This window comes from Colossoma macropomum, unplaced genomic scaffold, assembly GCF_904425465.1.
Source record: "Colossoma macropomum unplaced genomic scaffold, Colossoma_macropomum, whole genome shotgun sequence".
Taxonomy (NCBI): Eukaryota; Metazoa; Chordata; class Actinopteri; order Characiformes; family Serrasalmidae; genus Colossoma; species Colossoma macropomum.
In genome coordinates, this window is record NW_023494808.1 from 365,777 (window position 1) to 378,903 (window position 13,127).

Genomic DNA, 13,127 nt, shown 5'->3' on the forward strand with positions numbered 1-13,127 from the left:
TGTTCGTCACCTTCCCTGACACGAATTAAATTGTAGGCACTACGAAGATCTAATTTGGTGAAAAATGGGGCTCCATGAAGTGATGGTGATGTCAAGGCCTAAGGTCTCCATCTTTCTTTTTAACAAAGAAGAATCCTGAAGTGGCTGGGGACTATACGGATGTATGAACCTCTGAGCTAACGCCTTATCAATGTACTCCCCCATTGCTTTCTCCTCTTCTTGTGTTAGTGGATACACACAGGATTTAGGCAATGTGGCACCCTCTATGATAACTACTGAGCAATCATATGGATGGTGAGGGGAAAGCTTAGTGACGTTCTTTTTGTTGAAAACTTCTAGTAGGTTGGAATATTCAGGGGCAACTTGTGTAATGAGAGTGATTTTGGGACTTTCAATGGTGGTAGAACTGACTGAGTACAAGGAATGTGAGACAATTTGAGTAACAATAGTCCAACCAAACTGTTATATTGCTATATTGCTGGAGGACCATGAGATCTGTGGGTCATGTTTTTGTAGCCAGGGAAGACCTAAGATCATAGCGAACTTGGAAGAGTCAATAACTGGAAAGGGCAAAAATTATTTTTGTAGAAAACTAGCTTCTAGCTTAACAGGTTTGGTGATGAAAGAAATGGGATCTGATCCAACTGGTCCTCCATCCAGCATGGCGACCTTGAGAGGAGTCTGGAGATCTTGGACTGGAACTTGGGCCACCACGCCTGAGTGAAGGAAGTTCCCCTTGGCTCCGGAGTTGATTAGTGTTGTAATGACAAGAGAAATATGATGGTAGCAGACTGTAACTGGGAGGAGTACAGACTTTGAAACCAACCCCTTTTTTAAAATCCAGGTCTGTGCGGACAAGCTCGACAGTCACGTAGAACATGACCTGCTGTGCCACAAGACACGCTCAGACCTCCACAAAGACAACAAAGCCTCTCCTCTCTGGACAGCCTGGAGGAGTCACACTGCATGAGTTTTGGAGCCGAACGGCACTGGGAGTTGGAGCATGAACAAGCACTTGCCCAGGAGCTGGAGTTGGAACTGGTGCTGTGACTGGAATAGGAACTGATGATTACATGAGTATGGGGAGAACTTTTGTGCAAGGGTCTTTTTTGAAGTAGTTGGTCTAGTCGAACAGTGAAGAGGCAGATTGTCATCTTTGTAAGCTAAATGTGTTAGCAATTCAGTATTAAGTCAATTTCTAAATGCTATAATGAGTGCTGGTTCATTTCAAACACTTCCGGCAGCTAGTGTACAAAACTCCAAAGCATATGTTGAAACCGAGCGATTACCATGCTTCATCTTACACAAAAGGATCATCCCCTATGGGGATGATCAAACACAGTCTTAACAACTTGGGGGCAGTATCTGACTGAAGTGCCCCTGAGCAAGGCACCTAACCCCCAACTGCTTCCCAGGCGCCGTGGATAGGGCTGCCCACCACCCGTTGTGGGACTAATAAGGGTCACTAAATTTAATTTAAAGTCTTTCAGAAATTATGGACAGGTGACCTGTCCAGGCTGTATCCTGCCTTCTGCCCAATGACAGCTGGGAAAGGCTCCAGCTCCCCCCGCGACACAGAAGGATAAGCGGTTTCGATGATGTGTGTCTTTCAGAAATTGCTCATATGTGGAGGTGGTGGGGACCTACAAGTATCTGGGTGTGCACTTGGACAACAAGCTGGACTGGAGCTATAACTCGCGGTGTACAAGCCATCTCTACTTCCTGAGGAGGCTGAAGTCTTTTGGTGTGAGCACCAAGCTCCTATGGACATTCTGCCAGTCTGCTGTAGTGAGTGCTTTATTGTATGCTGTTGTGTTCTGGGGCAGCAGCATTAACAAAAGTGCTCTGAACAAAATAAACAAACTTATTAGGAAGGCTGGCTCTGTTGTTGGAGTCAAGCTGGACTCTTTGGAGGTTGTGGCAGAACAGAGGACACTCAACAAGCTGTTAGCCATCTTGGATAATACCTCACACCCTCTGCATGCTACACTGGATAAACAGAGAAGCTCATTCAGTGCAGACTGTTACAGCTGCGCTGTGTTAAAGAGCCGTGTGAGATCTTTCTTACCCACTGATATACGGCTCTACAATGAGTCTCCTTACTGCAGAGATGGTACCTGCTATCATTTAAATACAATAAATCTGTCTTATATGCTATGCAAATATGCAAATATACTTTTATTTCTACTATTTTACACTTTAACTTATGTCTATTTTTATTTCCATTCTTTATTTTCTGCATGTGTATGTACATTCATGTGCAATTATATGTATTGCTACTGAAACACTGCAATTTCCCTTTGGGCTCAATAAAGTCAATAAAAATCTATCTGTCTATTTATCTATCTATCTATCTATATGAGCCATGAAACAAAAAACAATCTTTGCCTGGTCTGTAACAGCAGGGGAATTACTGAAGTACACAGAGCACTTTAACAAAAACCCTCTACATTTATCAGGGGATCCATCAAACTTGTCTGGCTCACTCACAGGGAATGTAGGAGGCTGACTCAGTGAAATTGGGGTGTTAGCGACAGAAACCAGAGTAGCTGAAGGAGTTGTTGTGGAAACGATGAGGTGTTGCAGCTAAGCAGCAATGTCGTTAATTTCAGTTAGGAGCTGGGAAAGCTGGGCCTGCTCCTCGGCTTGTTGTCAGGTTGCCAACTGACTGAGTGACATCAGCCAGCGCTTGCTGATGTCGGCCCAGGAGCTGACCGTGATTGTTCAGGACCTTCTGCACAGCCTCCATGTCTGCTGTCTGCATGGTGGCGAAATATCCTGTAATGGTGGCAGATGGAACCAGACACTTGCAGCAGAGGCTTGAGTTAAGATCAGTATGCTAAAGGGGTTGTCCACAATCACAGTCAATAAACCAAAGCAGAAAGTTGAAAACCAGAACACCAACACAAAAACAAAAGAGTACAGCAAGAATCCAGGTCAAAAACAGAAAGCGATTCATACACAGGAAGGCTGTCAGAAACACTAGAGAAACGCTCATTACGCACATAGGTGACAACACTTCGCAAAGGATCTTTCCTAAAGCCCAGGCTTATATACTAAACTAACTGACAAAGAAAATAAGGAACAGGAGTGAGTGTAATCAGAAGTCCGGAAATGAGGAGCGCTAATAGGTGGATCAGTGAGAGTCCATGGTCATGTGACGCAGCAAGGAGTTCTGAGAATTGGAGTCCTGGGAGGCCCCGTTGGCTGTGGTCTTAGCCAGGCCGGAGGGAGGCGTGATTTCAATTTTACTTAGAAATTCCATGAAACAAGTCATTTGACTAAAGATGTTCAAACTTTTGGATACCACTGTATAACTGGCATATTACCTTCCTTGTTGCTGCCTGAATAGAAATGTGCCACTGCCAGTCATTCCATAGTTTGACTTAGTGTGCCTTAAAGGGGAGCTCTTATGATCATTTTCAATGTTCGTAAATTTATTTTGGGCAACTAGAATAGATTTACATGCTTCAATGTTCCAAAAACACATTATTTTTCTCACACTGTATATCTCTATTCACCCTCTGTCTGAAATACTCCTGTGTCTTTAAGCCCCGCCTCCTGATGAGCCTAGTGTGCTCTGAGTGGTCATCTCGACCAATCTGTTCTGACTGGTCAACCGCCAGAGCGGCTTCCTGCTGCAAGTTCGACCACTACATCACTGTGGCTGTTTCTCCAATGGCGTCGGATCTGTTGTATCAGTTTGAGTCCGATCCTTAAAGTCCAGTAAAAAAGCTGGTAGAGCCAATGCACCTTCGCAAGCTAGACTGAAGCAGAATGTTTCAGAGTGGGAAGCTCTTACTCTGTTGCTCTCATGTGTGAGGACGTGCCAAGCTTGCAGCTAGGCGGGCGATAAGGACTGTGTTATGAGATTGCGTCATCTTTTAAAAAAAGAAAAGGGCCGGAATTCCAACGAGGCATTTCAGGCAGCTGAGACAAGTGGCTTCTGTGGGAGAGAGTTTCTTCCTCTGGCATGATCTCTGAGCTGTGTGACCTTGCAGACCATTTACATGCACAAAAGCTACAACACAGTAAAGTAAAAGGAAAAAACAAACAAACATAATAGGTCCCCTTAATCTTTCAGTACCATTAAATGTGCAACACCCACCTTCTTGTTTTTGTATCATAAAATGACTTTTTTTCCCATTTTTGCATAGATACTGTGTGTGTATAGGTGAGTGTTTTACCAGGCAGTCCTTTGCATACGTGAACAAGAGAGACTGTCTGTTGAGGACGCTGGAGAGAACCGAGAAATCTGCTCCACCCAGAGCTCTGAAATACGACTCGCAGTTCACCTTCGTCAGTGTCCCAAGGCTACAACACACACAAACACATTGTTTGAGCTGATTAAGCACACAAACATCCTAAACCTGTCAGCTTATGTTGGACTTTGATTACAAAGACAATATTCCACTATTTCTTTGAACTTTGTCTAAATGTAAATTACTTTTTACAGAAAACATATTTACAGAAATAGGTTGAAAATGTTTTCCACAACTGCTATTTTGGAAGATGTCATTCTAAGTGCATGTATTAGTATTGAATGACTGAGGCGCCTCTTTAAGCCAGACCAGACCTACTAATTTAAGGCAGGGCGCTACAGACAGAAATTACGATTTGCTCATTTTTCAGACTTTTGGATAAATTGCATCTATAACATCTACTAAACACAAATCACAAAAAATTTAAAAATTGGACCGATATTTGTTTATTTCAGTGTGTAGTAGATCGTCAGTTCACTTCCACTCACGGCTTAGCTCCACCCACTCTCTGCGTAATCTAGTCATGCCGTATGTGAATTTCTAAACCTGTTCTGAAGAATGTTACAGCCAATGTACTGCTTTCCTGGATTTATGCTAGATTATACACTACAAAATAACCTAAATTTTTTATTATGACAGTGAATAGTGTTTTCCTGACTTACAACAATAAAACAACGAGATTTTAATAATCAGTTCTGTAAAATCCTGTTTCTGGAATGAAATAAACATTAGTAGTTGTATTACCCCTTAAATAAACATTAATACCTTTAAAATGCATTCATAGTTAAAACTAGTTGACTTTAGTCCAGACTACTTTCTTGATCACAATCTTGTTTTTTTTTTTTGTTTTACAATTTCTTACAATTTCAAAAATTGTATTTTTCTGAGTCTAAATCATTGTTTGTGAGTTTGTATTACCCACTTGTAGTAGAGAAGCATGTCAGCAGGAAAGTCAGTGAAGGTCAGATTTGAAACATCTTTCACGTTGTTGTACATGCAGGTCAGCTGCAAAACAGAACGCTCTGCGTTAGATGACTTCACCACTGTTGAGACTCAAACTGTAACTATTTTAGAGCTCTAATTTGAACCAATAATATTGGTGCAGCTTAATTAAGTTCTCTAGTAAATTGTTAGCCAGGTAGCGCGCTCTCAGCTCTGTCATCTCTGAGAATATATACCTGTGTACTGAGTAGAGAAGGGCAATATGGCAAAAATATAACATTGCACTAGCTTTCCACAATACACGATACCTGTCACAATGTTTTTCCCACCTCTGTGATGCACTACATCCAATCAAACAGACTAATTGTGATATCTTTATAATGAAACATGCAGTTCGTCAAAGTTCTTCAACACCGTAAATGGCCAGGGCCCACCAGCAAGCCCAAAGTTTTATTACACACTTCTGTAACCTAAGAATACCTCAACCTGTTTGAATTTAAGTCCCTGTACTGAATAATAAGCCTCAGTATGTAATATGCCTGGGATTTTCAGATCACAGATCATACCCATGACATATTCTCAGATAACCATACGGTAATGTTATTTACCACAATAACAATAAATGTCATCACACTGCCCACCTATGGCTTAGTATGGCGCATGCTCCAGTATTTGAGCAGCCTAAAAACCTCGATGATATAGAATTTGATGTCCAGGATTAGCACTGTGTTTTGTTCTGTATTCTGTGGTAATTACTGAAAATCCTACTGTACCTGAGCTGAGTGAGTCAGACTCTATGTACCTGAGACTCTTTCAGGACGACCTTGTTCCTGCCATCACGTGGTCTACAGGCTTTCACCAGCTGTGTGACTTTTGACTCTGGTAGATTCTGAACTGAGGTGCAGGTGAATCCCTGTAGTATTGAATCTGACAGCCTGCAGGAGGAGACACACACACACACACACACATTTAACACTTATTAACCCTTTTTAGTAGTGAAAATGGCGTGTAAATGTCCAACGTGACTGGACAACTTGCTTGCATTAACTCACTCTTCTGCATTGTCACTGGCGCTGGCCACTGAGCTGAACAACACCACAGCCTAGAAAAAGAAAACAAACAAATAAGACATTTAAACATTCATAAGATTTTTCATACTTAGATTTGAAATTGCTTACATCATCGCTACAATTAATTGTGGGTGTGTTCTGTTACCTGTTCTTGTCTCCAGCTCTTCATGTTGATGAGTGTAACATTAACAGAGGTGGGAGATGACAGCAGCACAGTTGGGATATACCCTGCCAGTGCATTTGGGACATTCTCCACCACTTTAGTCTGGTCTACAGAGACAATCTGTGGGAAAAGACAAGGTGGGAAAAGACCCGAATGATTAAATTTTGCTTTAATTTTGGCTGAATTTTGAAGTTAACTTCTTTAATTACATTTGTAATCCAGAAGGAAACCAAACCAAACTAAGAACTAACAAATCAAAAAGTACGAAACCATACCAAAAACTACCAAATCAAACCACAAAACTACCAAAGCAAACCAGAAAATACCAAACCAAACCAAGAACTACTAAACCAAACTAGGAACTTTTAAACTGTATCAAAAACTACCAAATCAAACCTGGAACAACCACACGAAACCAAGAACTACTAAACCATACCAAAAACTGCCAAACCAAATTAAGAATTACCAACCCAAAGTACAAACTACCAAGTCATACCAACAACAACCAACTCATGCCAAGAACTACTAAACTATACCAAAAACTGCCAAACCAAATCACAAAAGAAACCGAACAAAGAATTACCAAAGCAAACCAAGAGTTACCAAACCACAAGCTACCGAGTAATGCCAACATCAACCAACTCACACCAAGAAGTATCAAGAGGTACCAAATCATACAGAGAGAACAAAGTTTACAAGTTTTTGACCAAAAAGCCTGTTTATTTTCTCCAGTTTAGGCAGGCACGGTAGGAAGTATGGTGTCACAACATATCCTTCTTTCCTGGAGTAAGGTGCCGCAGATGACCATTATCCTGCAGTCTGTGTTTATGGCTCCATTTTCTGTGTGCACTCAAAACGTGTTCAGATGGCATGCTGGTAGCACTGGAAAGCAGCTTTTCCTTTTCAGTTTTCACACCGCCCACCATAGTATTGTCAATCGGTATGACTAGACAATACTGTGATTAGACAATACCGCACATGACATCATAAGCCTATCAGCCCCCTGTTGTTGGTGTTTGAATCATTGGCTCACAGTGAACTAGAGGAGATGCAAATTACAGCTTGTACAACACAATATCCTCTGTTGTTCAATTATATGTGACATTATATCAATGTTCCGAATGATTAAGTGTCATAAAAAGATGAAAATATAGTTATTATGAGACAAAGTCTGTCACGCTGATAACATCGCTGTCCCCCATCCCGCAAAGAGGCACCAACACTGAGCCATGGGTTTTGTGATTTGTGTTTAATTGTTCTTTCATTTACGTTACGTTTCCCATTAAAATATTCTGCTACTACATTGTATTTGTAACTACTGTGCTTATGTGATTGCACAATGACTGTTTTACAAAAGTTTTAAGTCATTTTTCACTCCGGTATCAAAAATTTGCTCTATAGAGAAATGAATGGCAGTTCAAACTGTTTTGAACAGAACCAGCAGATGGTTGCATTTTCCTTCCATATATGTCTCAGAATCACTGGAGTTAAAGGTGTTTTGCAATTTGTAAATGTGTGTATTTGTGAATACCTTCTGTACGTATGTTTCTTGAAGGATCACTGGGGCTGTCAGAATGTTGGTGATGAACGTTGGATTCTGGGACACGGTGAGAAGCTCACTGGATGGGATTTTAGAGATGGTTGCTGAGGGAACACCTCCGACAAGTGTGCCCAGAGTCACCAGGGAGGTGCCAGTGTTGATCTGCCAACCACCCAGTTAAAAAAGAATGTTAAAGAAACCTCAAAACCCAAAACCCAAAAACCAAAGTCATGAGGAATTACAGTATATATCTATAAGCTTGAGCAACATATACACAACAAAGGGTTGCCTTGGCTTTGCACATTGAACTTAAAACTGAAGTTCAATTGCTAGACTGTCACCTAAAGTCTGTTGTCTGGTTGGTCTTCTGCATTCCGATCATTAGTTAATGATTTCTCTCCATTGTAATACATGTTTCATGTCAGTGCCAGAGCATGTCCTGGAGAACCACCTGTTACTTAATGCAGAGAACTGCTAGCTACACCAAACAATAGTCTCTTTTCTCAGGTATGTAACTGACCCAAGAAGGGGCTTGTGTGGAGGAGTAGAAGGTCCATGTGCTTCTTTCCTGGCCAGAGGCAAATAATAGGGGTGTGCCAACTTTTACTTGACACTTTATTGGTAATTTCAGCTCTACTTGACACTGACACAGCCCCTCTTCTGTCTGCTCACTGCAGATCCACACCCGATCTACATTCAGAACCCATTATCTTTTGCATGAGAGCATGCCTCTGATGAGTGTGCCCAGGGCCACAACACCTGTGGTGTTAGCCTATGGTAGTCTGAAGTTTAACAAATTTATGAGAAACCAGATATCTTGCATGAGTGTCATCCAAGAGTATGAAAGATCAAACTAAAATATCTGAGGGAGATTTAAGTACAGCACTTAAACTAAAGGATTAGCGATTATTTCTGGTTGCACAGAAGATGACAGTATGTATATTATCCCTGAAATGTGTACTAAAAGGGCTGACAGAGTGTGTCTAGTGTGCAGAATCTGGTTTTGAGCTTACTTTAAAAACCCTACAAGTGTGTTTTTTTGGCAAAACAGTTCTGTTTCCAAAAAGGTTGGGACACATATGAACAGAAACAGAATGCAATGATGTGCAAATCATATAAACCCTATATTTCATTGAAAACAGTACAAAGATAACATACCAAATGTGGAAACTGAGACATTTTATCGTTTTTTTTAAAAAAAATTATACCCATTTTGAATTTGATGCTAGCAGCACATTTCAAAAAAGTTGAGATGAGGGCACCTTTACCACTGTATTGCATCACGGTCCTTGTAACTTCTGTTCGTTTTATTTTCATTTCAAAATCCAGTATTGAAAAATGGCAAATGGGTCAATTCTCGTTTTTAATTGTTAGTGTCAGTCCAGGAACAAGAAATAGCGCCATTTTACAATTTTACAAACTAATCAAAAATTTAAATAACGAAACAGCAATAGAATAAGGGGGCGATTTTACTCAAATTCAAATTAACCAAAAATAAATGTGCAGAGTGCACCCATGGTCACAGGAGCTCACAAATCAGGCTGTTGTGGTTAAAAAATGGTGAGGCCAGGAAAGATCAAGTACAGTGTTGAAAAGGTCAGCCTAGATCTGGCATTATGGAAGGCTATATAGCATTTTATATGTGTTTATTGACTTTCTTCTATTAGCAAAAAACTGTGCTGACACGCAACTCGACTCCCGCCATGGCGGCGGCAGCGCTGGCTCCGGTTTTGGGGGGAAAGGAGCTTTAGAGGCGCTTTAGAGGCGCGTTAGAGCTGCACCGTGGGTCTTTGTGTTCTTTCCGCTTCTGGGAGCGTTGTTTTATGATGGTCTGAATTTTTTTCTGCAGGTGTCAATAAAGAGCACTTCTCTAGCAGAATGACAGTCTCTTCTGAGTCTCCTTCTTCACTAAGAGGCTACAGTACTGATCATTATGACTGAAAGACAGAATGTATTCATACGCCTGTATGATGCGCGTGCATGCATAGGCAGAATACCGACAGAAAACATCTTGAACTTGAGTGCATCAGCAGCTGATCTGGGAGCACGAAGCTCCCATCATCATTTCTTTTACATATAGTTTGTACAGGTCAAATATACAAACACTTGAACAAAAAGTAGTATAGCAAACCAATACACCAGAACGACAGGGCTGATTTCTGTGATTTCTGAGCTTCCATACCTGCGCTCGGCACGTTTATTTCCGCTTATGATGGGAAATTCTAAATTTCAATCACTAGAATACAACCCTTCATTCCATTGTTGTTTGTTGTTTTTTGGTTTTATGATTGTTTTGTGAAATTGTGAAACAAAGCTATTTCTTGATTTTTCCACTGACAATAACAGAAACAGAAACAAGAATCGACCCATTTGCAGTTTTTCAATACTAGTTTTTAAAAAGAAAATCAAATAAACAGAATGTACACAGACCCATCACCTCTTCTTTTAACAACATTCTGTAAGCGTTTGGGAACTAAGCTGTAGTTTTGAACATTTAGAAATGTTTTCCAGCTCTTGCTTGATATAGGATTTCAGCTGTTCAGCAGTTCAGGGGCTCCTTTGTCACATTTTTTGCTTCATAGTGCGCCAAATATTTTCATTGGGCAGCCCAGTTAAGCACCCAGACTCTTTTACTACAGAGCCATACTGTTGTGCAGTAATATGTGCAGAATGTGGTTTGACATTGTCATACTGAAATAAGCAAGGAGTTCCCTAAAACATACATTGTCCGGATGACAGCAAACATTGCTTCGTAACCTGTGTATATTGTTCCACATTAATGTTGCCTTCACATATGTGCAAGTCACAATGCTATTCCATGTGCACTAATGCCCCCCATACCATCATGGTTGCAGGCTTTTGAACTGTGTGCTGCTAAAAAGCTGGATAGTCCCTCTCCTCTTTAGCCCGGAGGACATGGCGTACATGATAGCTAAAAAAAAATCAAATTTTAATTTGTCAGACCACAGGACACTTTTCAAATTCACCTCAGTCCATCTTAAATGAGCTCAGACCCAAAGAAGGTGGTGGTGTTTCTGCACCCTGTTTAAATATGGTTTCTTCTTTGCATAGTAGAGTGCACTTGTGCATGGAGTGACGAATTGTGTTGACAGAAAATGGTTTTCAGAGGTGTTTCCGAGCCCATGCAGTGATTTCCCCTACAGAATCATGTCTGTTTTTAATGCAGTGCCACTTCAGAGATTGAAGATCGTGGCCAGCCAGTATTGTTTTTCGGCTTTGTCCCTTGAATACAAAGATTTCTCTGGACTCAATTTTATGTTGCGAAACGTTATTCTTCAGTTGTTGCACTATTTGCCCGCACAGTCTTTTACAGGGTGGTGAACCTCTGTCCATCTTTCCTTCTGAAAGACTCAGCCTCCCGGAGATGCTCTTTTTATACTCAGTCATGTTACTGACCTGTTGCCAAGTAACATAATTAGTTGTGAGATGTTCAACCACATGTTTTGTTGGCATTACAAAACTTTCCCAGCCTTTTGTTGCCACTGTCTTAATTTTTTTTTAAACATGTGCTGGAATGACAATTAAAATGAATACATATTTTTCAAAAAACAATAAAACGTCTTAGTTTCAACATTTAACTTGTCTTTGAACTATTTTCACTTTTCACTTACAATCCTTACAAAAAGTTGGGACACTGTATAAAATGTAAATAAATGTAAAAAAAACAGAATACAATGATTTGCAAATCTCACAGACTCATATTTTATTCACAATAGAACATAGAACACATACCTGATCTTGAAAGTGAGACATTTTACCATTTCCTGAAAAATATTGTCATTTAGAACTCTCAAAAAAGTTGGGACAGGGCAACAAAAGGCTGGAAAAGTAAGTGGTACTAATAAAAAACAACTGGAGCAGCAATTTGCAACTAACTCACATGACTGGGTATAAAAAGACTATTTTAGAGAGGCAAAGTCTCTCAGAAACAAAGATGGGCAGAGGTTCATCAATCTGCAAAAAATTGCATTTACAAATTGTGAAACAACTTCAGAAAAATGTTCCCTAACATAAAATTGCGAAGACTTTGAAAATCTGATCATTTACAGTACATAATATGATCAAAAGTTTCAGAGAATCTGGAGAAATCCCTGTACAAGAGACAAGGCAGATGGTCAATATTGGATGCTCATGGTCTTCGGGCCCTCAGGTGGCACTGCATTGAAAACGGGCATGACTCTGTACTGGAAATCATTACATGGGTTCAGGAACACTTCCAGAAATCATTGTCTGTGAACGCAGTTCGCTGTTCAAGCCATAAAAAGTTAAAGCTGTATCGTGCAAAGAAGAAGCCATATGTCAACACAATCCAGAAACGCCGCCGTCTTCTCTGGGCCAAAGCTCATTTAAAATGGACTGAGGCAAAATGGAAAACTGTTCTGTGGTCAGATGAATCAAAATTTTAAATAGTTTTTGGAAACCATGGACGCCGTGTCCTGTGATAAGCAGAGGTACCATCCAGCTTATTATCATCACACAGTTCAAAAGCCTGCATCTCTCATGGTTTGGGGTTGCATTAGTGCCTATGGCGTGGGCAGCTAACACATCTGGAAAGGCTGTATCAGTATATAGAGGTTTTAGAACAACATATTCTCCCATCCAGACAATGTCTCTTTCAAGGAAGACCTTGCATGTTTCAGCAAGACAATCTTTCACAACAGCATGGGTTTGCAGAAGAAGAGTCCGGCTGTCACCAGGCCATCGCAGGGCATTCAATTCATTTCAGGGTTTTAGATGATTTGCACATTACTGCATTTTGTTTTTGTTTACATTTTGTGCAATGTTCCTCCTTTTTTGAAAACAAGGTTGTACAAACTTTCTACACTAAAATGTTAAAAGTTCTCTCCTTTCCTTACTGCTACCGTGATCCTAGTTGGATCAAGTTCATGTTTAAGATGATGAACAAATGAATGAATGAATAACACAAATGTATGGTGTAATTATAGAGTTGACCTGGCCTTGCTCATAGAGTGTATTGCATTGTATACAATAAATGTAATGTCTTTAAAAGTGGATGCTCTAAATGAGAGCACTGCACTGGCCCTGGTTCCAGGATTATAATGAAGCATTACGGCAGTGTGTAGTGTCTAGTGTGTAATGTACACTCACAGTGAAGCCAGCGTTAGTGA

At 40.5% G+C, this 13,127-nt stretch overlaps 1 protein-coding gene across 1 annotated transcript in view; it reads right to left on the minus strand.

The window, feature by feature from the left end:
* The window catches only part of LOC118797676 (mesothelin-like protein), a 31,675-nt gene extending 21,993 nt beyond the window's left edge, over positions 1 to 9,682 (minus strand). Inside the window, exons 1-7 of the mRNA XM_036556952.1 lie at positions 9,662 to 9,682; positions 7,969 to 8,139; positions 6,420 to 6,557; positions 6,257 to 6,306; positions 6,007 to 6,139; positions 5,185 to 5,267; positions 4,188 to 4,314 (exon numbers count right to left, since the gene is read on the minus strand). Of these exons, the coding sequence (XP_036412845.1) occupies positions 4,188 to 4,314; positions 5,185 to 5,267; positions 6,007 to 6,139; positions 6,257 to 6,306; positions 6,420 to 6,557; positions 7,969 to 8,139; positions 9,662 to 9,682 (723 nt within the window). The remainder of the gene's footprint in view (positions 1 to 4,187; positions 4,315 to 5,184; positions 5,268 to 6,006; positions 6,140 to 6,256; positions 6,307 to 6,419; positions 6,558 to 7,968; positions 8,140 to 9,661) is intronic.
* Positions 9,683 to 13,127: the final 3,445 nt, after the last annotated feature.